Source organism: Tachysurus vachellii, chromosome 19, assembly GCF_030014155.1.
Source record: "Tachysurus vachellii isolate PV-2020 chromosome 19, HZAU_Pvac_v1, whole genome shotgun sequence".
Classification (NCBI taxonomy): domain Eukaryota; kingdom Metazoa; phylum Chordata; class Actinopteri; order Siluriformes; family Bagridae; genus Tachysurus; species Tachysurus vachellii.
Genome location: NC_083478.1, coordinates 10,880,085 through 10,902,107, shown reverse-complemented (window position 1 = coordinate 10,902,107; position 22,023 = coordinate 10,880,085). Strand labels below are relative to the sequence as shown.

The following is a 22,023-nucleotide window of genomic DNA, read 5'->3' as shown; positions in this document are numbered from 1 at the left end:
CACAACGTATCACCACAAACACATCGCACCAACAAGCAAGCTGGAGTATTTGTGTTGATGACAGGAGGATGCATTTCCTTTTGGGACTCATTCCACATTAGGTTTCTTCCGAATATTATCCCAGAGAGATTAAAGTCCAGACCTCAACCTCGTTAATATGTAGTGGTGGGATCGTCAAAGAATGCCCTCGGCCATCAATGCACTGAGGCAATTTTGTAATGAATAATAGGCCAAAATTTCTCCAAAATGACGTAAGACTTATAAACTGCTACAGAACCATGTTTACTTTATGTTACTGTTCCTAAAGGTAGTTTTACATGTTAATGTTTACGTATTTTTTACCATTAGGTTTCTAAAAAAATAATTCGAATAAATTAAATAAATACATACTACATATTGAAAAATGTTCTATTCATAGAAGGTTGGTGAACACAAAATAGTAGTAGTAGTAGCCTTTATTGTCACTGGTCACAGGTACCAGCGAAATTAGCCATCAACCTGCCCATACATACAATACATACAATACAAGGGGAGGACAGGACAGGAAGACAGGGGATTGAAAAGAAATACAGCATAACATGAGGGAAGGGAGGAGAAAAAAACAACAACCCCCAGACTATGCTCCGGTGGGGAGTACAGTGTGGGAACAGGAAAAAAACACCTCAGCAACATAAGCACATAAACAGTACGCCATAAACACATGACTTGCAACAGGGGAGGGGAGTGGGGGGTGGAGGTAATCCAGCACAGGCAAGCAGCCATCAGGTCCTGCGGCCTTTATCTTCGGCGCTGGTCACAGACCCGCTTGTCAGACTGGCGGTACAAAGCGGCGAAGGCATGGGATGGGGGATGGGGGGAGTGCATATCTATATATGTGTGTGTGTGTGTGTGTGTATGTATGTAAGTGTAGGCCTGGAGAGTCGTTGCTCCCGGCATCAAATCTTGGTGTGCCTCAGTCCGCAAGTTTGTCATAGCGATACACAGCAAATTGCCATGGAGACAACCTTGATTAGGTCCCAAAGAGAATCAGCAGGTGTCTGTAGAAGTGGGGGGAGGAACGCAAGAGAGTCTCGCTGCAGTGCTCTTCCAGGGGAATTGTTGTTCCAACAGCGGCCTTGGCCGAGGCCAGTGCTGGTTGAGGGGAGCCGAAAGCAGATAAGATTGGGATTGTTTGGTCTTGGGGCGAGTAGACACATTCCAATTTACACGACTACTCTCTTAGTCCATTCTGGTCTCCATATCGATCCATTTTTCTTTCCAAAGCAGTGAGCTTCTCCATGATGTTAACCAAAACAGTATCCAAAGCAATGAGCTTCATCGTGATGTTATCCATATTGCGGTTATTAGTCCCAGCCTCAGTGCTGACCGCTCTGCCCACTGCATCGATCATGACGGGCAGCTTTGGGAGATTTTGAACAGCTGTTACCAAACAAAATAATTGTTATTTGAGCTTGATACAGTCTGTACTGGAACAGCAAGGTCAATTCTGTTTTTTTTTTGTTATATACTTAAGACATTTGTGTTTGAGATCAAAAGATTAATATGAAACATTAGATCTGAATTTCTGCTTTCATTTCATGATATTTACATCTAGTTGTTTCAAACAACAAGGCGTCAGACCACCCAAATTTTTAGTCAGCAAAAGTATATGAACAGATAGTCTTAAAGGAAATAACACATACCTGTAGTATTTGGTTACATATCCCTCATCGGAAATAACTGCATCAAACCAATGAGACACTGACATCACCAACATGTTGCAATCATTTCCAAGTTTGTGCATCTTCTTTCAGTTGTTGTTTGTTTGTTGGTTGTTTCTTACTTCATAAAGTCTGATGATTGGTCTGGCCAGTCTAAAGCCTTCAGGTTTTATCTATTGAGGAAATGCTTCTCTGTAATTTTAACCAGTTTTCTGATATGAAAACCAGGAAAATTTTTTTTAATCATATTTTTTGCCAGGTTTACTAACCTAATCCACACGAACCTAATCTGTATACTGCAATCTGCACCTAATCTTCAACCAACCTAATCTGAAGAAACAAAATTGGACAAAATATGATTGAAAAAATCAAGAGAAAGAATGAACAGAAAACTGAGATGATTTAAATGATTATTAATAGGTGTTGTTCATTGTATACATTAAAAAGCAGAAAAGTTTTTTTTTTTATTATTATTTTATGATAAGAAAACTGTGGTGATTACAGCTACCTGATCATCTGGATGTTAAATAGCTACAACAACCGTACCTTATTCAGCATTATATATTAACCTGCAAAGTTAAAATAGTTAAAGTTAAAGTAAAGCAGTAAAACAATATAAGGACATTTTGTACTAAAAATCTTAAATGATTTGATTTAATATATAGTAAATATATATATAGTAAAATATATATATATAGTAAATAGAATATATGCTATAGTAAGCAGCTCCCAATGTTGGCCAAAATAGTAATGTCATGTCAAACAGTATCAATTGCTTTGTATCAATTGCTGGTCTGTCTTTATTTTCACATCTGAATTTATTCTGCTGCATAATGTATGAGCTTTTATGTTTTGGATAATGTTACTGTTAAGCTTGGATCCAGAAATTTGGTCGCTCATCTCTGTAATTTCTTCATATACCAGTTCAGACTTTTACTGCTGATGAGTGGTTTGGATCTTATGCTAAACCTTCTATATTTCTTCTCTTCGAACAGTGGATTGTGATACATTCATCCTGTCAAGTGGAGGTTGGTGATGTCATTGACTAACAAATCTAGATGTAAACATCACAAAACAAAAGCTGGTCCCTGCCATTATAGTTACATCACACAAACATTTTTGTGTATTTGTGTTGGATAAGTATGAGCTAAATCTTTTATTACATTTAGTAATAGTGTTTCCATTAAGTAATCAATCTTTTTCAAGGGGGAGAACGTGTTTAAATAGTTAAGTTCTTTTTAAGGATTTACTCTGTTGGATTTCTTCTGGACCTACCAGAGAGAACAATTTTCTCTCCTTATCTGTCTCACACACACACACACACACACACACACACACAAAAGAAAAGTAGTTATTCTTACAGCGGTTGGCAGTTATGGCGACTTCCTTAACTCATGTTCTGCTTCAGAAAAACACATTGAGCAACAAGAATTATTTCTGTTTCCGTAAATCTTATGCAAGAATGTTCAAGGCTGTGTTTTGCAAATGCAATTTGATTTAAAAGTCAACATGTGATTTAAATTGTAAGTAAGTAAGTAAATTAAATAAATAAATAAATACTACAGAACTATTTTAGACTTTCTTTTGTCAGGGAAATGAAATAGATCATAGAGACACATTGTGAAAACGGATTTACATGACAGTTTAAAAACCACTTCTTTTTTTCTAAATGACCCACTTCATTTCTTCACTTCTTTTTTTTATGCTCTACCTATAAAAAGGTAGGTGGTGTACTGCAGGAGGACAAAGCCTTTTAGTGATATTAATGTGACACTAAACATGAAAAGTGCAGGTCACTGTTTAGTAATAATAAATGATCCAAAGAAAGAACACATGACAATGTTCCTGAGCATACATCATATGAATCACTGCTAGTGATTGTCACAAGATACGCTACAGAGTTTTGTAGGCAGAAACATGACAGTTGAAAAACCTTACAGATTTTCATCTTTAAGCTTTGCTGACTGTAAAATTAATAAGACCCAAGATACTGAAAAAATTAGCATTGCAAAATAAAGTTAAACCCACTCAGTTGTCCTTGCAATTTATTAAAAGCCATTAAGTAATGCCGATACATCTTACCAGATCATAGTATGTAAACAGATTATGCAAATAGGACACTGCTGATTGGTTACTGCTCACACATTCTGGTCCAGTCCTACAATATAAACCAACATAGTTCTCATTTAGCTTGCACTGGATAAGTAGCCAGTAATAACTGCAGCCACAATGACAAGACTTACTCTACTAACAGGTATTCTGATCTTGTTATTCATTAATTAAACTTTTGCATCTGACTTGTACAGTATGACGTGTGTTTGAACATTGCACTTTATATTTGTTTTACCTTCTAGGCTTCTGCCTGTTATTTATTCATCTTGGTGAGTTTTTTCTATGTATATTTTCAAAAATCATTTCCTTGTTTTTTTTTTGTTTGTTTGTTTGTTTATTTTGTTTTAAATCAAGTCAACATACTGAGGCATTTTGTTTCAAATGTAGGTTCAGCCTATCAGCTTATATGCTACTTCACCAACTGGTCCCAGTACAGACCTGATCCAGTGAAGTTTGTGCCTTCCAATATTGATCCCTTCCTGTGCACACATCTGATCTACGCATTCTCAGTCATTAACTCTGCAAATCAGCTCACAACCTACGAGTGGAATGATGAGACTCTCTACCAGTCATTCAATAGTCTAAAGCAAAGGTAAGGCTTTCTTCTTTTGCTTAGATGATTTCAAATTTTGGGTTAAAAAGAATTTGCTAATGTTAAATTCTAATTCATTTAACAGTAATCCAAGCTTGAAAACACTTTTGGCTGTTGGAGGATGGAACTTTGGTTCAACTCAGTAAGAGCTTTTTTGTTTGGTTAGCAGTTGGTTTTTTAAAATAGTTTGCAAAAACAGAGACAGAACTGTATTTTCTGTGTCTAGATTCTCTATCATGGTTTCCACACCAGCAAACAGAAATACATTCATCCAGTCCTCCATCAACTTTCTCAGAAAGTATGGATTTGATGGGCTGGATCTAGACTGGGAGTATCCTGGAGCCCGTGGCAGTCCTCCAGAGGACAAGCAAAGGTTCACGCTGCTCTGTCAGGTCAGTACATCACAATATCTTTATTCTGTTTATTAACATCATGCACTAAAATTGTTGTGAAGTTATGTAAAAGATTCAAGGTGTTCAGAATGATGTGGTGCCAGATGGTGTGTTTTGGTTAAAACTGGGCAAAGAAAAAAGAAATAGGGGAAGACATTTCCTAACAATTTCTCTCAGATAAATGATGGGAACGGACACATGCCCAAAATGTTTTCATTCATTCATTCATTCATTCATCTTCTACCGCTTATCCTAACTACCTCGGGTCATAGGGAGCCTGTGCCTATCTCAGGCGTCTTTCGGGCATCAAGGCAGGATACACCCTGGACGGAGTGCCAACCCATCGCAGGGCACACACACTCTCATTCACTCACGCAATCACACACTAGGGACAATTTTCCAGAGATGCCAATCAACCTACCATGCATGTCTTTGGACCGGGGGAGGAAACCGGAGTACCCGGAGGAAACCCCCGAGGCACGGAGAGAACATGCAAACTCCACACACACACACACACAAGGTGGAGGCGGGAATCGAACCCCGACCCTGGAGGTGTGAGGCGAATGTGCTAACCACTAAGCCACCATGCCCCCAAAATGTTTTCCTTTGATTATATTATTAAAGATCCAATTTGCCCTAGCTTGGGTGTATGGGGTATCCTAGCTGATGGGTGAATTAAGCTATATATGATCAGAAATAATTTGTTTCTATAATATATATATATGCAATATGAACACAAAATACCATGAGGATCTCCTGCCAGCTCATCAGGTTGGCCCAGAGCCTCAGGCCAAGCGAGATTTACTGTACCTTGGTGGCCATTTAGGCAGCCATACTACCCCATACACCATGGCTGCCTGAAGGGTGCAGCATGTCAGCCAGGATTCAGAGTATGTGGCTCCTTGCTCCTTTCATATGAGACTCCCACCACTCACCAATACCGATCTCAAGCATGGCCAGTGCCTGCTCCGGGTCTTCCTCCATCTCACGGGGTCCGCTCAACCCCACCACCTTCCTCTCTTCAGGTGACAGAGAAACTTGACGTACTTCCTCCATGTGGTCCTATTGTACGGGCACAATGATTAGGCTGATTCTGGTTCTGGCACTTGATGCGGCGGGTCATGTCGGCAAGAAAGCACATCGGACATTGCTATTCATGGATCAAGGGCTATAAGTGACCGTGAACTGAAATCGTGTAAAGAATAATGCCCATCTGGCCTGGCAAGGATTTAGACATTTGGCACTCGATGTATTTCAAGTTCTTATGATCCGTTAGGACTTAAAATGGACATTGCGCCCCCTCCAACCAGTGTCTCCATTCCTCCAATGCCTCCTTGATGGAGAGCAATGGTTCCCAGTTTCCCACGTCATAGTTGGCTTCAGCCGTAGGTGAGCTTTCTAGAATAGAATGCACATGGGTGTAGTTTGGCTAGGGATCCCATGACTTTGGGAGAGCACAACCCCATTCCGGTACATGAGGCATCTACTTCCTCGATGAATGGCAGGAGGGGGTCTGGGTGTTGCAGGATGGGGGCTGTGGTGAATCTATTCTTGAGGTCATTGAAGACGATTTGTGCAGTCTGGGGACTAGTGGGCTGGGGAATGGGTATTTTACTGTAAAAGTGTTCAGTCCCCGGTAGTCAGTACAGGGCCTTAGGCCTCTCCCATTCTTCTCTACAGTACAAAGAAGCAGCCTGCTGCCGTTGGGGAGGTTGAGGGTCTCCTTGATGTAGTCCTCCATGGCCTTGGTCTCTGGTCTGGAAAGTGGGTAGAGACAGCCCATAGGCAGCACAGTCTTAGAGAGCAAGTTGATGGCACAATCCCAGGGGTGATGGGGTAATTGGGCAGAGTGTGATATGCTGAATACCTCCCGTAGGTCATTGTATACTGTTAATATGTTGCTCTGGAGGACAGCTTGTGGACTCCCTATGGATGTGCTATGACATGGAAGATTCTGTGGCATTTGAGGCAGTGGGTGACAATGTGGTGACCAGCCGACAAGTTCCCTGTTGCGCCACAATATCTGTAGTTAAAGACACGGAAATCCTAGAATGATCTGTTCATCTGGCAACAAGGTGATGTACAACACAATGTCCTCGGTGTAAAACAAACCGATCTGTAACGTGAGAGGGGGTGTGTGATGAGTGATGAGGCCATCCCCATTTTGGAGTTTTATTTTTTCGGCAAGCTGGCGGTGTATCAAGTTTACGGCAAATCCAGAATCTATCAGGTCTGAGACATGACAGGCAGGATTACCATTGAGAATTAACACCGGTATCACTACACAATGCTGACTAAGATTCGAACTCACCTTCGTTCCATGTGAAGTGGGCCTCACAGGACAGAACGCACGGAGATGTCAGGCTCGGCCACAATAGAAGCAGAGCTAAAGGTGCATGCAATGCTGGCGCTCCTCTGGTGATACTCCAGTCTGCCAAATCTGCATGTGTTCAGGTGCTTCGTCACGGAGGAAGAACAGATTGTGGTAAGGGTTGTTGCGGCCTGTTCCGAATCAGATTGTTTACCCAGATAGCTAGCACCAGTTCAGCTCGAAGGTTGGGATTTAGGCCTGCCTGAAACATTGCCTTGAGAGCTGTGTCGTTCCACCCGCTTTGTGCTGCTAGCGTGCAGAACTTCACTGCATATTCAGCTGCTGAGTCAGAACTTTGATGAAGATGTATAATTTGAACTGCCACATCTCTCCTGCCAGTGGGATACTTGAATACTTCATGCATTTGTTTAGAAAAATGAGTGTAGGAGGTCCATACCAATGCATCCCTGTCCCAGGTTGCTGCAGCCTAGTCCAGCACATGAGAAACAGGCCCCGGGTCATGTCCTCACTGTATGTATCGAGCGGTTGGCAGAGCCATCAAACTTATCTGGCAAGGCCATGAGTGGCGGATTAGGCTGAGGCATTTGGTGAATTGCAAAGAGCCTGGAGGAGGCTCGCATTGGTATTCTGCAGCACCGTGAGCTCCTCCTGGTAGGCGGCTAGCCTCTTGCCTTGATGGCCTACCAGCATCTGTAGCTGCGCTAGGTCCGCTGGAGTGAGATTCTGTAGTGAGAAGTCGGCGGAATCCATGTGCGGATAATAACACAGCTTTAATGACACCACAAACTTGACACAAATTCACCAAATCGGCAGGCAATAGGGGAGAAACAGTAAATAGGCAGAGTTCATTAACCAGAAATAGTAATCCAAACGGGCAAAATAATTCGATAAGGGCAAGGTGAAAGACGTAGTAAATCCAATGACAAAAGACAGGGTCATAAACGGAAATGGGGGAAAAAAACAGAATGAGCAGGAAAAACAAGGCTTGGTAACTGGAACCCATACTATACCTCGACTGAACCTGGAAGTTAGTATTCTGGCAAAAGCTCCACCCAGGGAGCTGGCGAGGATGTTCTTACAATGACACACTCAAGTTTAACACACTTTAGTTTTAGTTTAGTTCAGTTTGTCCCTATGGTCAAATTATTTTCATTCTTTTCTAGGGTTACCACTGTTTTTGTCCAGGAAAGTTTCATTAGTTTCTATAAATGCTTTTGTTAAACCAAATTCAAAAGCAATGTCTGGTTTTCAAGTTATTTCAGTGACCATATTTCTTTCTATAATGGAAGGGTACAAACAATTTTGTCCAAGTGTGTATAGATATCTAGTTATGTTATTTTCATTAAAGCATTTAAATATATGCAGAAAACATCTATCCGGACTATTAAATTTCTTATAATTTCTGATACTATTTATTGGATTTATAAGATGATGCAAAATAAGTCTAAATAATGCTGGAATAAACAATCAATTAAACTGAGTTTGTAGCTGGTATTGTCTTTAAATATTAAAGTACAGAATTTCCTTTGACAGTCAGAACTGCTCAGTCAGGTCTTTGATGTAGTGTGTAAGCTTATTCATTAGCCTCACCTACCATTTCTACCGTTTGTTCTGTTTCATCACAGCCATTTATATGGTTTAACATTTGTATACAATTGTCTAGATTATTACCACTGAGTCATTTTACATTATTCTCTACAATACTGTGATAGAACACTAATACATTTGCATTTTGCCCTGTAGGAACTTCAACAGGCCTACGAGGCTGAAAGCAATGCTACAGGACATCCCCGTCTTATGCTCACTGCTGCAGTGGCTGCTGGGAAATTAACTATAGATGCTGGATATGAAATTGCTGAGATTGCCAAGTAGGCTATGTTTGCTGAAAGACAATAAGTTGCATTGCAAGTTCATAGATGCTAAAACAAGTCAGATTTTTTGATAATAAAGCAGCTTGAAATTTTAGTAAAAGTGGCAACATTTATAACTAATTATATTGTTATTAATTATACAGGTACCTGGACTTCATTAGCGTGATGACCTATGACTTTCATGGGACTTGGGAGAGTGTCACTGGCCACAACAGTCCTCTGTATCAGTGGTCTCAGGAAACAGGAGATCAAATCTACCTTAATACTGTAAAGACAAACTTCTACAATTTCACTTATGCCTGAGTTTGGCAATCAGAGATATATTACATATATTGCTATAACATATTCTTCCTGATTTTGCAGAATTTTTCAATGACATACTGGAAGAATCAGGGTGCTCCAGTGGAGAAACTGAGGATGGGGTTTGCTACATATGGCAGAACGTTTCAGCTGTCATCTGCAGCGAGTGGCCTGGGAGCGCCAACAAGTGGCCCTGCTTCTGCTGGCACCTACACCAGGGAGGCAGGCTTCTGGTCTTATTATGAGGTTTGTACACAGCTTACTGCATGTGAGCCATACACACTTTATTGTGATGTTCTATAAAAGACTTAATGAACTAACAGTAAATGATTATTTCCCATCAGGTCTGCAGCTTCCTTCAAGGAACCAGCACACAGTGGATCCAGGATCAAAAAGTACCCTATGCCACAAAAGGGGGTCAGTGGGTTGGCTTTGACAACAAGGAGAGCTTTAACACAAAGGTAAGAATTTTAAGAGCAAATTCAATTTGGTGCAAATGTTTTTTAGTACTACATGTATACATCGACTAGCAACTAACAATTCCACCAGGAGATTATAGTATGAGCGCGCAGAATAAATATAAAATGAGCAGAAGTGTGATATGACACATTGAACATGTTCAGAACGTGCTAGAGAAAAAACCTTAATACCAAAATGGTAATAAGAAAATTTTATAGAGCATCAGCAGTTTCTATATTCTATACAACAGTTCCTAATTTCTATACAGATTCAAGAGAGACCTTACTGGTTCCTTTCGGTTTTAGGTGACCTACCTCAAAGATAATAACTTTGGAGGGGCCTTTGTGTGGGCTCTTGATTTGGATGATTTTACTGGACAGTTCTGCACATTGGGAAAATATCCTTTAATCAGTGAGCTCAAGAAACTGCTAAGCAATGGTATGTCAGTAAATTGCAATAAGTTAGTTACTGACCATATGAATTTCCCTGAATTTAATTCCTCATCTGCTCCTCCAGCTGAAACTCCTGCGTCTGAATCTCCTGCAGCTGAAACTCATGCAGCTGAAACTCCTCCTGCTGTTCCACATCAGTATTGTACAGCAAAGAAAGATGGTATTTACCCAAATCCCTTTGACAACAAAAAATTCATCATGTGTGCTGCTGGAAGACAATTTGTACAAATTTGCCCTGCTGGCACTGTCTTCAGTGAGAGCTGCCAATGCTGCAACTGGCCATAAAACTGCCAGGTTATTAATGAACACCTGATTTAAATGACAGAATCAAAATCAGCACAGACATGGTTGAAAATGGCTACACAGCAGGCTTGTTATTATTGCAATCACTGTATTTCTCTCTCTGTAAAAAAATATATATTATTTGTTCCCATTTTTAACCATTAATCTTTTTTTTAAATTGTGAGTAGTATTTTATTTTTCTGTAGCATTGGCTTAAAAAAAAGTTATATAGACAGTCATACAAATTATGATGCTCTTTGTTTTTATTCCAGAATATGCAAAGTAGTAAATAAAATAAAACACATTTTTTTTCCTATCGACAAACCCAGAAGCTTAGACAATTCAATCATGTAATCCTTTACAATCTCAGAGTTCTCAAATGTTCTACCAGTTACAGAGCACAGCAACTTATTTTGGAGAATGATCACATACTACTGAATTTGTAGCTGAATTGGTTCAGTGTACAGTATAAGTGCATTGAGTAGTCATTAGTTTTTCTGGGGGGAGAAAAAATCACAGTAACTGTGACTGTTCAAATCTCCAGTTTACTGGAGTGTAAGTTTCACTTACACTAATAATGTACATGTGTATAAAACTAAAATGAGGATGTTTATTAAAAAGAAATCAACATATTTATCAGCACACAAATAAATCACATCAGTGCATCAAAAAAGGGCATCAAAAGCATGGCAAATAATCTCAGTGTTGCAGTATGAAATGCAGTTTCTTGGTGTCTGTCATTGTGTCATTAAGTATGAAAGCAAGCCTAACACATTATGTATAATTGATTCAATCATACAGTCACATTCAGGTGCTGGGATTCAGGCTGTGTATTTAGACAAAAGTATGTGAATACCTGACAATTTCATGGGATGTCTTTGTATGATGGATCATTAAGATTTTCCATTCTTTAGATCTAAGGGGCCCAAAAATACAAAAAAACAATCTATAAAGACATGGTTTGCCAAGGCTGAAGTGGAAGAATTCCAGTGGTCTGCACAAAGCCCTGACATCAACCCAATTGAACACTTTTGGGATAAACTGGAATTATGTCCTTACTCCATACCTCCTCACCTGACCTCACTACAGCTTTTTGGCAGAATGAAGGCAAATCCTCACAGCCACACTCCAAACTCTAGTAGAAAGCCTTCTCAAAAGAGGTTATAGGTGACTAAATCTGGAACAGGATGTTCAAAAAAGCACAATGCATCCTGTATTCTTAGTGGTTTAGTGCAAGCAGTACAAGACAGTAGTGAGACCAGCTATGCTGTATGGGTTAGAGACTGTAGCAGTGAGGAAAAGACATGAGGCAAAGATGGAGGTAGCAGAGTTGAGGATGTTGAGGTTCTATTTAGAAGTGACGAGGATGGACAGGATTAGGAACGAGCACATCAGAGGGACAGCTCAAGTTGGCTGTTTTGGGGACAAGGTCAGAGAGGCTAGATTGAGATGGTTTGGATATGGAGAGTGGTTATATTGTTAGAAGGATGAAGGTAGAAGAATGTTGGAGATGGAGCTACCAGTTAAGAGGTCAAGAGGATGGCCAAAGAGGAGATATATGGATGTGTTGAAAGAGGACATGAAGTTAATTGGTGCGAGAGTAGAGGATGCCGAGGATAGAGTTAGGTGGAAACAGATGATTCACTGTGGCGACCCCTAAGGGGAAAAGCCGAAGTGGGAAGAACTGTATCTGAAAATACGCAGAGCTTATTTGTTCATATGTATGAAGTTATTATTTGGCATTCAGTCACATTTATATATAAACTGCCATCATAAAGAAAAAAGAGATCGCATTAGTACGCAAGCATCGTGGCAATATTAAACAGCACAGGTTTTATTTCTAAAGCATCTAAAATTAATCCTTTTATCAAAATTCCATTCCCTTTTCTACAAATGGCTCCTAATGACTGCACACTAAATGAAGGCCAATTGACACCCATTGAGTACATTGTACATGCACTGCATTTAAAATTATCCCTGAGGTTGGCTGCTTTGATTAAAGTGCTACAAAGATTAATGAATTCATAATTCATACAGAAATCCAGACAAACTGGAATAATCTGATCGATCAATTAAGACAAAGCTGTAAATTGCCTTGTGTATCAAAATATCTTGATAATTTGATTATGCAATCTTAAATCATGAAGATTACGTTAAAGGGGTCTGAAACACATTTGTCCAGAAGAGATCATAGATCGTGTTGGCTGGTGTGAGATGGTGGTAGTTTTTTGATGTCACTGTTCTGGAATAGTCGAAAGTAAAAAAGCACAAGCTCCTCGTAGTTTTTGCGGGAGATCCTTTCGTTGATGCCATGGAATCTAAACACAGGTGTAAAACAGAAACAGATGACCTCATAGGAGAGCTGACATTTCTTCCTGAATTTTAACCTGTTATGTTACTAGGATCTGAAAACATACGGGCTACAGAGGCCTGGATATATTTTAAAGAGATATGTATAAGTAAGAGTATACACAAGACCTTAGTATAGCATGTTAGTATACAGTAGCATGTTAACTGCTTAATACAAAGCAGCTGATTACCTAAAGCACCTCACAGCAAGACAGTCTACCCAGCATTTTCTGGACTGGACAGGTCAGAAAGCCACGTTCTAATTTACATCCACTTAATAACCCCTAAGTTACAACTATCCAGTCTTCACAATTTATTTAAGCGGGTCTAGACCAAGTACTAAATTTGTGTGTAAGAGCCACGCATTTGCACAACAAACACTGATAAATCCTACACATTTTAAACTGATGTGTTCATGCACAGAAACACTCGTTTGCATAAAGAGACACCTTCAAGTCCCCAAATCACCATACTGTATATGGTACACAACTTCCATTTAAAAAGCACTGTAGCTAGAAGGTTTACCTGCTGTTACACTCCTCTACCATGAGTTCTTTTATTCGCATGGTGAGGTGTGTGCAGAAAAATACGCAAATCCTCATGCATTATTTCCGTTTTATAGTACCAAATATATACTACTTGATCTGTTAAATCGCCTTCACATATACTTTCCCTTAATAAGTCATTATATTATGCTTTTTAAGGTTAAGGATTTTCATTTATTTATTTTTCATTTATTCAGCTTTTATACACAAGTATATGAGGCGTGGATATTTATATACATATGTATGTATCTATTACATTGTTTGATGATTGTAAATTTATACTCAATCTCTTTATAATGAATGACATGCCAGTAAATTTCCAGACCTCATACATGTGTTTATAAAATTAAACGTAGATTTTGCATTTACCAGTAGTTAAGCAAATAGCCTACTGACTCCTTGGTCAGTGTCACACAGCACTTATCTTTGGACCATGTGTCATGGGTCAAACCACAGCTTCATTGAAGTCTACATATTTTACAAACGTATACTTTGGTAAACTTAGAAAGAATGCTGTATGTGTACACATTACTGTATGATTTATGTTATTCTTTATCAGAAACAAATCTGTAAATAACAAATCCTCTATTCCTCTTTGCTTTGCTTTCTCTTCATTTTCATTTTGTTGTTTACTCACAGGACTGGTCCAGCAATACTTGTACACATTGCCACATAATCTATAGTTTGATAGTATAGTATAATACATACATATATGCATACACACACACACGCTCTCATACATATATATATATATATATATACACACACACACACATATATAAAATCACAACCTTTCCCCTTTACTTACTTAAAATATATAGTAGACAATAAAGTAATAATCATTCTTCTCTTGTTACAGGTTTATAAAAAGTGCAGAGGCATGTACTCATATTTCAAATTTTGGGTTACTGTAATGCACTAAATATTAAAGTGGCAGTGATGTGAAAGGCATCTTTATTGTTTGAAAGAATCTGGCCTACAGAATTCTCTCTAGAGTGGTTTTGTGCCCTAAAATGCCACCTTTATCGCCACTAAATCCTGCCTTTAACACTTTTACATATACTCACCTCTGGGTGTCTCCTGGTTTGAACCAAGTTGGGGCAAAGCGATAAATCTCCTTTGTCAGTGGGGTATAATGACGGCTGTCAGTGTTGCCCACACAGATACCTACAAAGCATTAGAGCAATGTAAGAGGAAAAGCAATGACTGAACAGATAAATGGTAAAAACAGGTGGTTGACACCTGCTGAAATCTCTCTAAAACTGTGTAAAAAATTGTACAGAATGGTGTTAAGATAGGTACTTCAGTAGGGGTCATCAGTAATAATTTTAGATTACAACACTATATGGTGAAAAGTATGACACCCGAACATCATAAGCTATGTGTGGTTCTTCCCCAAACTGTTACCACAAAGCACACAACTGTACATAATATCATTGTATACTGCAGCAATACAATTTCCCTTCACAGAATCTAAGGGGCTCAGACCTGTTCAAGCATAACAATGCCTCTTTGTACACAGCAAGGACTGTGAAGACTTGTTTGTTGTGGAAAAATCTGAGTGGTCTGCACAGAGACCTGACCTCAGCCCAACTGTATAGCTTTGGAACAAACTGAAATGCTGACTGCGCTACAAACCTCTTTGCCTGACATCAGCTCCAGGCTTTAATAATACACTTAGCTGAATTTTGTCTAATCCCCAGAGCCATGCTCCAAAATCTACTAGAAAGACTTCACAAAAAATTGAGGGTTATTATAACAGCAAAATGGTTAGTGATGCAAAATGTTAGGAACGAGATGTTTAAAAATGCAGATATAGGTATAATGATCACACTATTGCCCACTACACTAAAGTGTATTATATTTGTAACTGTAAATATTGTAAGTATATTTATGATTATTTGAATTTCTGTGTTTCAGATTTTTTCTTTCTCACTGAATTTTACCTAGTTAAGAAAAGCTTAAGTGCTTTTGAGTGCACAATTGCAGACACTATCAATGTTGTCGACCTAATTTCAGAAAAAGCCTTTTAATTTTCTAGCTCATGAGAATTGAACAAAATATCAGATCAACATATAAAACAAAACACACATAAATATGCAGTATACTTCATTCACAGACATTGTGCTTGTCCTATTTTACAATACACTATCTGATTTTTGCTCACTGAGGCTCAGCAAAAAAAATAAATAAATAACTGAAATAAGAATTATTTCATATAAGAATTATAAATATATATAATGAGGACATGGAGACACTGTACATTTACATTTACGGCATTTAGCAGACGCCCTTATCCAGAGCGACTTACATTTTATTATCTCATTTTTATACAACTGAGCAATTGAGGGTTAAGGGCCTTGCTCAGGGGCCCAGCAGTGGCAGCTTGGTGGATATAGGAATCGAACTCACAACCTTCCGATTGGTAGCCCAACACCTTAACCACTAAACTACCACATCCCCCACTTAAGCTGCTGTAGATTTCAGCAGCTTAAGTGCCACTTAGATAGTATGAGCAAAGTAAATATATTTGACCTGGAGCAACAGTCACCACAGGAAATATGTCCAACACCGTCTTCTTAATAACCTGAAACCCAAACGACTGCTCATCATAGGAGCTGATGGGTAGAGGGTCAAAGCCATTCATCAGCTCTAATTTTACACGATCGTCTGATATAGTGGATTCAATCAACTCCAGTACCTACAGAAAAACAGGTAAAGACAGTTGGTAGGAAACAGATAATTATCATTACACAGTGTCATATAGCATATATACCAGTGCACCAATATGTCCACTTTGCGTGTCTTAAATTCATGCCAAACAATCTGCACCATACTAGCTAACCTAAAAAAAAGCAGAAAGGAGATTTTAGGAAAATTTATCCCGAGCAGATTTTAACAACTGGCACTGCCTCATGACATAAACCGTCTATACCATACATAAGAACCTGCATTCAAAGCAGACTGAACACAGTCAACATTTCCACCGAAGCAGTATGATCACTGACCTCTTGCAGTGTTTGGGCAGAGTGGATACGAAGGTTCACAATAGCCTCTGCATGTGCCGGGAGGACATTGGGCTGTTGATGGAGAGGGAATGAGGTGCATAGATTGAAATGATTGAACTGTGTTTGTATTACAGAAGAAACAACAGTACAGTATTCTACCTTTACTCCAGAGTTGAACATGGTGACTGCTGTGGTAGTGCGCACAAAAGCATTCATGTCAGGCTTCTTCTCCATTACCCTGCAAACACACATCTGTTTAGGTCAAGTGCATAAATGCAGTTAATCAATCCCTCCAGGATTCACAGTTTTGCAGTCACAGAAATAAACATAAAATCAAGCAAACTCTTTGAAATTCAGAAGAGCTTACAAGTGTTCAGTATTACTGCCGATTTTCTGTAGATTTGGGTCAGACACATCATATGAAGTCATTACAACACTCACTGACTCACGTGCATGGAACATGAGTAGTTATGATAGAAAGTAATTACAAATGTGTCTTCACTGACTTTTCCATAGAAAAGCACAAAAAACTCTGCAAGTTTCATCACACATTTAAAAAAAAAAGCTGCTGCAAAATATTTGGCAGCAACAATTACAAAAAAAAAAAAAAATCCTGGAGGGATTAATTAATCTTAAGAAAATTCTGGAAAAGGTAGCAGCGTGTTCTGTATGTAATAATACTACACAACTTATCAGTGACCTGCTAATCAAAGGGCTGAAAAGCCACAGATTGGACATGATGAATCGGAGAGGCAAGCCAAACTGCAACAAAAAAAAAAAAATCACAAGATTCATTGAAAGCTTTTACATCACATAATGGTTTTACAATGTCAGAATGAAGAATGTGGTTTTTTTTTTAGCTCTACCTCAGATTTACCTTATGTGCGAGGTGTTCAAATGTGCTTCGTTCAGGGCCAGAACCAAACAGTCTAGGCATTGGGTATTCCTCCAACCTGCACATAGAACAATGCAAAAATATTTTATGCTACATGTTCCTAAAAACAAAATTAGCTAATGTAATGTTCAAAAGTAAAATGAACATATGTAATGTTGTAGAATGATTTCATGCATTTCTTAAGTTATATTTATATTTTATAGTTATATATTTTATATTTGTAGATCGGCTAAATCTGTATAATTCATCCTATGAGCTGGGATAAAAAATTTGTGGTTATGTAATATCAATGTAGACATATAAGCAAGCTCATTTTGAACCAGTTTAGAATTTGCGACACATTTCACATTGCAACATATTTTGACAGTTCTGGTTAGTGATACCTGTATATATACTACAGCTGGAAAAACTCAGATTCCTCAGAGAGAGAATGCAAAAGAAACTGTAGATTTTAGAGTATAAGTCTGAATTTTCATTAGGGAGATGTTTTAAATAGAAGACAAACGAAAGAGAAAAGCAAAAGATGAAAGGAAAAGAATGAGAATAACAATAACTATATATAATACTGCAAGCTTGTGTGGTTTCAGTTCACCTTGTGATTGCAGCTGCCAGGATGCCAATGCTGGTTTGCTTGGGAGGCATGGAGGAATGACCTGGCTTCATACTGACACTCAGCTTTACTGTGGCATGCCCTTTCTCACTTACACCTATCCTACAAAACGCATATTAACACGATAAAAACACCTGGATAAACAAAAGGCTGAAAAAGAGTCATTTCATATGGTACAGTTAAAGAACTATTGGCACATTTGGCTGTGGAGATGTTTATCCTCCAACGACCCTGGGCACCTTGGATTCAATGAAGAACCAATGAATTTAAAATGAAAAACTGGCTACCAGTGTGCAGGTGGAACTTCTGGGAGGACAGTGATCCAAAACATGCATTCAACTACACACAAAAACCTGTGGTTCAATGACCACAGAATCAAGCTTCTTAGCTTGCATGGCTATCCCATTCCCCCTAACCTGAACCCCACTGAACAGTTATGGGTGGAGGATCTGGATAGGTTCTGTACCGAGGAGTGTTTTTTGATTCTTTATTCTGTACTCTCAAATCTCCATAAGCATTATATGACTAGATCTACAAAGTACTATTTCACTATTAGCTCAGGTGCCAATAATTCTGACACCTGTAGTTTATTTTACAAGTAGTTTAGAATAAAATAAATACACTTGGTTATGTTTCTCCTATATTTTTAGTGAGTGATAAAGGCAATTAACCACTAATATATTTTTCCTAAGCTTTTTACCCATCTTTAACCAGGGTGCCAATAATTCTGGAGATGAGTGTACATAGACCATAAAGCGAAAAGTCTCATTAAAAAGGTCTTACAGTGCAGCTGGTCCATCTAGACCACTTATAATTCCATCCAATACAGCAAGGCCTTCATCTACAAGAAAGTGTAGCTTCACCCCACGATTCTTCAGCAGTTTGACTATGTTTACAGCTCCAGCATAGCCTTGCACCTGTAAAGACAAATCAGGATGTCAAATATCATCAGGTTAAAACAGAAAATGTGTGAAGAATGCATGCAATGTAGTTATTCACCTTAAGTGAATTCGCCTAAGTTATAAATATAATTTTAATTATTTTTGCTAAAATACTAAAATATATATCTTTGTACAGCTATCAGAAGGCTCCCTAGTTAAACGCACAGGCCTTGTGGGTCCATTTCCACGAAAATCATTCATTAATAATAAGAAACACATTGCTGTTGTCTTTGTAATAGATTCGGGAAATTTAGTTCTATGAAATCAAGAGATGATGTGGGTGAAAGGGAAATTCACTGCTAAGGAGGGATTGGAACATGATCGTTAACGTATGTGAATGTCTCACCTCCTCATCATGACCCAGACCAATGTAGAACCCTCGCTGTGGAACATAGCCTCGCTCCAACAAGTACTCCAGAGCTTGAAGGATCCCCTTCACAGGCAAATGTAAAAGTATTCAGGAGCAGTTTGCACAGACAAATGTAATATTGTCTTAACCAACAAAAGGAAATTGCTGCCCACCATACCATGACAGACTGTTTATTGTCTATGGTTCCTCGTCCATAAATGAATCCATTCAGCTCCTTGGCTGAGAAGGGTGGCACCTCCCACCCGTCAGTCTCATTGGCTGGCACCACGTCAATATGCGCCAGCAGCATGTAAGGCACGAGCTCAGGATCGGTGCCTGACACGGTGAACAGGTGGCTGTAGTTCTCCACCACCTCATGTTTAACCAGACTGGATGAGAAGATTGTTGGGAAGACTGAAAGAGACCAGTAGATACAATCCAACAGAGAGATGTGAAATAATAAGAAATAATATCAACTTTTTGTGAATAATTGCTTTTGGCCTGGCCCTGTGTCCAGAGCAGAAGAATGTCTAACCTCTTTTCAGAAGACGGTTGAAGTCTTCCAGAGCACTTGTGTTCTGATGAGACTCTGAGAAGGACACGGTGGGAATACGAATGGCCTCTGGAGAAAACAGAAAAAACAGAAATATTTTTTCTGTTTGAAAGAAAGTGATTGCCCTTTCACTTATCTTGTGTAACTGCTTTATCCACCTTTCCTAGGAACACCCTAAATGGGAGGACACCATTAATGTAATAGTGTTCATGCAATAGTGTTACTTAATATGTGAATGTAATTGTGCCTAGATGTTGAAATAAGAAGTTGCTTATTGGCAAGACACATGAATAATGAAAAAAAAGAAACATTAACATATGTGTTATATATTACATTCAGTTGAGAAGCTTTTCAATGAGGAATTAATAATGAAGAACTTAACTGGTTGTGTAATTGCCAGTGTGAGTGTTTTTATGCAATAATTAATAATTCACAGATTTAATCTAGCCACTTCCTGTTTAATGTTTAATAGCCTATAATACTGAGATTGATAAATCAACACCCTGGACACCCTGCTCATTTCACCATATGAGCTAACACTTACAGCTCCATAATTACCATTTTGTCTCTAAATAAACAAAGTTTTAATACCTCGATTAAATTTTATTGTTGAATTATATTTCAATAAAATTTTTTATTTGTCACATAAATTATTACTCTACATTAAGATGTAATGGCTTTGTGTTGCATTTTATAAAATCTGTTTAAATAATTGGCAAATTATGATGCGACTGTGCTTCGTTCAGATTATAAAGTGCTAGTCATGTGAAAATAAACACTCTGACATTTCTTTCTGCTACCTCGTGCCTGATTGACATGATAGCCATGTATTGCTTCTTATGTACTCTTTGTTTTTGTCATTAGAATGACCTATAATACACTAATGATAACGAGCAAATAAATGCCAGCCATATAACTCCCTAACAATGTATGATATATGATGCCAAGATAAGTTTGAAATGTGCTTCATTTGAAAATACAGCTAAAATGTATTGGTGAAGAACAAACAGATGTGCTTAGGACATACACACATTTGCTTTTATGCACAAACCAATGATTATATAGGGATTCAAAAATGAAGCCCAAGTCTCTAAGGCCCCCTAGTGGCTGGCTGCAGTACAACTGTGCTGTAACCCTGCACATTTCCATGTTAGTAATTGGGACAGATGGAAATCGTTCAATTAAGTTAAAATTATTTTAAAGAATAATTTTAATAAACAGTTCTGTTGACACCAATATTTGTTTCTTGTGATACATGTGTTTTATGGAAGTTAAAGAGCATGGTTTAAAAGCTAATTAACAGTTTTGTAGTTGGAAACGTTATAGTCCATCATAATTTACGTCTGACTGTATGACCCACTACATAACACTCAAAATATTTAGAAAAGTTTATAGCCAATCTATAATTTTAAAATAAACTGCATTGTCATAACGCACGTGCTAGTATTACTATGCTATCTGCTCGTATCTACTGCGCATGCTCGAGGTGTTACCAAGGTTTCCAAACTGTTTTAAAATTACCTAAGATGGCGAACTCCTATTTCGACTGAGAAAAGGCTTAAAAAAACAGACTGGGAGTGAATGGTGCCACAATGTCCTGTCATAATATTCAGCCATCAGTATTGTTTATAGAACTAAACATAAACGCGATGAAATCATACTCACTCACTTGTTATCAGAACATAATGTTTGTTTTGCCCAACGCCATGACAACCAAAGTCCAACCTACTCCTCATAATTATGCGCGTGATACACGTGTAGATACACGTTTAGACACACGTGTAGACCCTCTGTGTAATCAAACCCCTGTCAAGCTACAGGATTTCAGTGTTTACAGATAACTCTGTTCACGGAAGCTCTTTTTTATTAGTTGTTTCTACGTTTAATATGTGGTATCCGAAGCCCTGTATATTTGAAACGAGTCAATAAATGAGTCAAATAAATAAACTCCTTCACCTTTGAAATTTTCGAGCAGGACCTCCCTCTGTTCGGTGCTTATATCAGCTGATATGTATGTTGTTTTTTCCCATTGTGCAAGCTGAAGTCCCGCATTTACGTCTAACGTAAATGTTCGTGTTGCAGCCACCAGAAACAAAATAAGCAGCGTAAAGACCAGACTTAACGCCACCACTTTTATAAATGTGATTATTCTCGGCCGAGTGCTGTGACCTGTCATTTTACAGAAAGGGAGTGAGACACTGAATAAAGTTGCCAGGTCAACATGCAGTTACATCAGTTACAAAAGTTAAATAAATGGTTTAAAATCATATTTCCTAAGTGT

General features: G+C 38.5%; 2 protein-coding genes and 1 long non-coding RNA gene across 6 annotated transcripts; 1 reads left to right on the top strand and 2 right to left on the bottom strand.

The window, feature by feature from the left end:
* Positions 1-437: 437 nt before the first annotated feature.
* LOC132862733 (uncharacterized) lies at positions 438-3,891 on the bottom strand. 3 transcript variants are annotated; one of them, XR_009650045.1, is made up of 6 exons: positions 3,783-3,891; positions 3,062-3,099; positions 2,247-2,269; positions 1,970-2,030; positions 1,683-1,873; positions 438-1,419 (listed from the first exon to the last, which is right to left on the bottom strand). It is a non-coding gene; the product is annotated as an uncharacterized LOC132862733 (long non-coding RNA). The 3 variants fall into 3 exon arrangements; XR_009650046.1 differs by having other exon boundaries at positions 3,062-3,102; positions 3,783-3,889; XR_009650044.1 differs by lacking the exon at positions 3,783-3,891 and having other exon boundaries at positions 3,062-3,584.
* Positions 3,856-11,165, top strand: LOC132862731 (acidic mammalian chitinase-like). Of its 2 annotated transcripts, XM_060894932.1 has the most exons (11): positions 3,856-3,954; positions 4,055-4,081; positions 4,200-4,404; positions 4,490-4,546; positions 4,631-4,796; positions 8,872-8,996; positions 9,143-9,266; positions 9,363-9,545; positions 9,644-9,760; positions 10,064-10,196; positions 10,275-11,165. In XM_060894932.1, the coding sequence occupies exons 1-11, from the start codon at positions 3,930-3,932 to the stop codon at positions 10,493-10,495; spliced, it is 1,383 nt and encodes a 460-aa protein (XP_060750915.1). In that variant the 5' UTR covers positions 3,856-3,929; the 3' UTR covers positions 10,496-11,165. The 2 variants fall into 2 exon arrangements, with proteins under 2 accessions (XP_060750915.1, XP_060750914.1); XM_060894931.1 differs by having other exon boundaries at positions 10,064-11,165.
* Positions 10,738-21,935, bottom strand: pm20d1.2 (peptidase M20 domain containing 1, tandem duplicate 2). The gene is made up of 13 exons (XM_060894930.1): positions 21,699-21,935; positions 19,725-19,811; positions 19,368-19,603; positions 19,187-19,273; positions 18,683-18,816; positions 17,882-18,001; positions 17,272-17,347; positions 17,095-17,156; positions 16,554-16,632; positions 16,395-16,466; positions 15,922-16,087; positions 14,454-14,553; positions 10,738-12,810 (listed from the first exon to the last, which is right to left on the bottom strand). Exons 1-13 carry the CDS (start codon positions 21,916-21,918, stop codon positions 12,681-12,683), a joined length of 1,569 nt encoding a protein of 522 aa, XP_060750913.1. The 5' UTR covers positions 21,919-21,935; the 3' UTR covers positions 10,738-12,680.
* Positions 21,936-22,023: the final 88 nt, after the last annotated feature.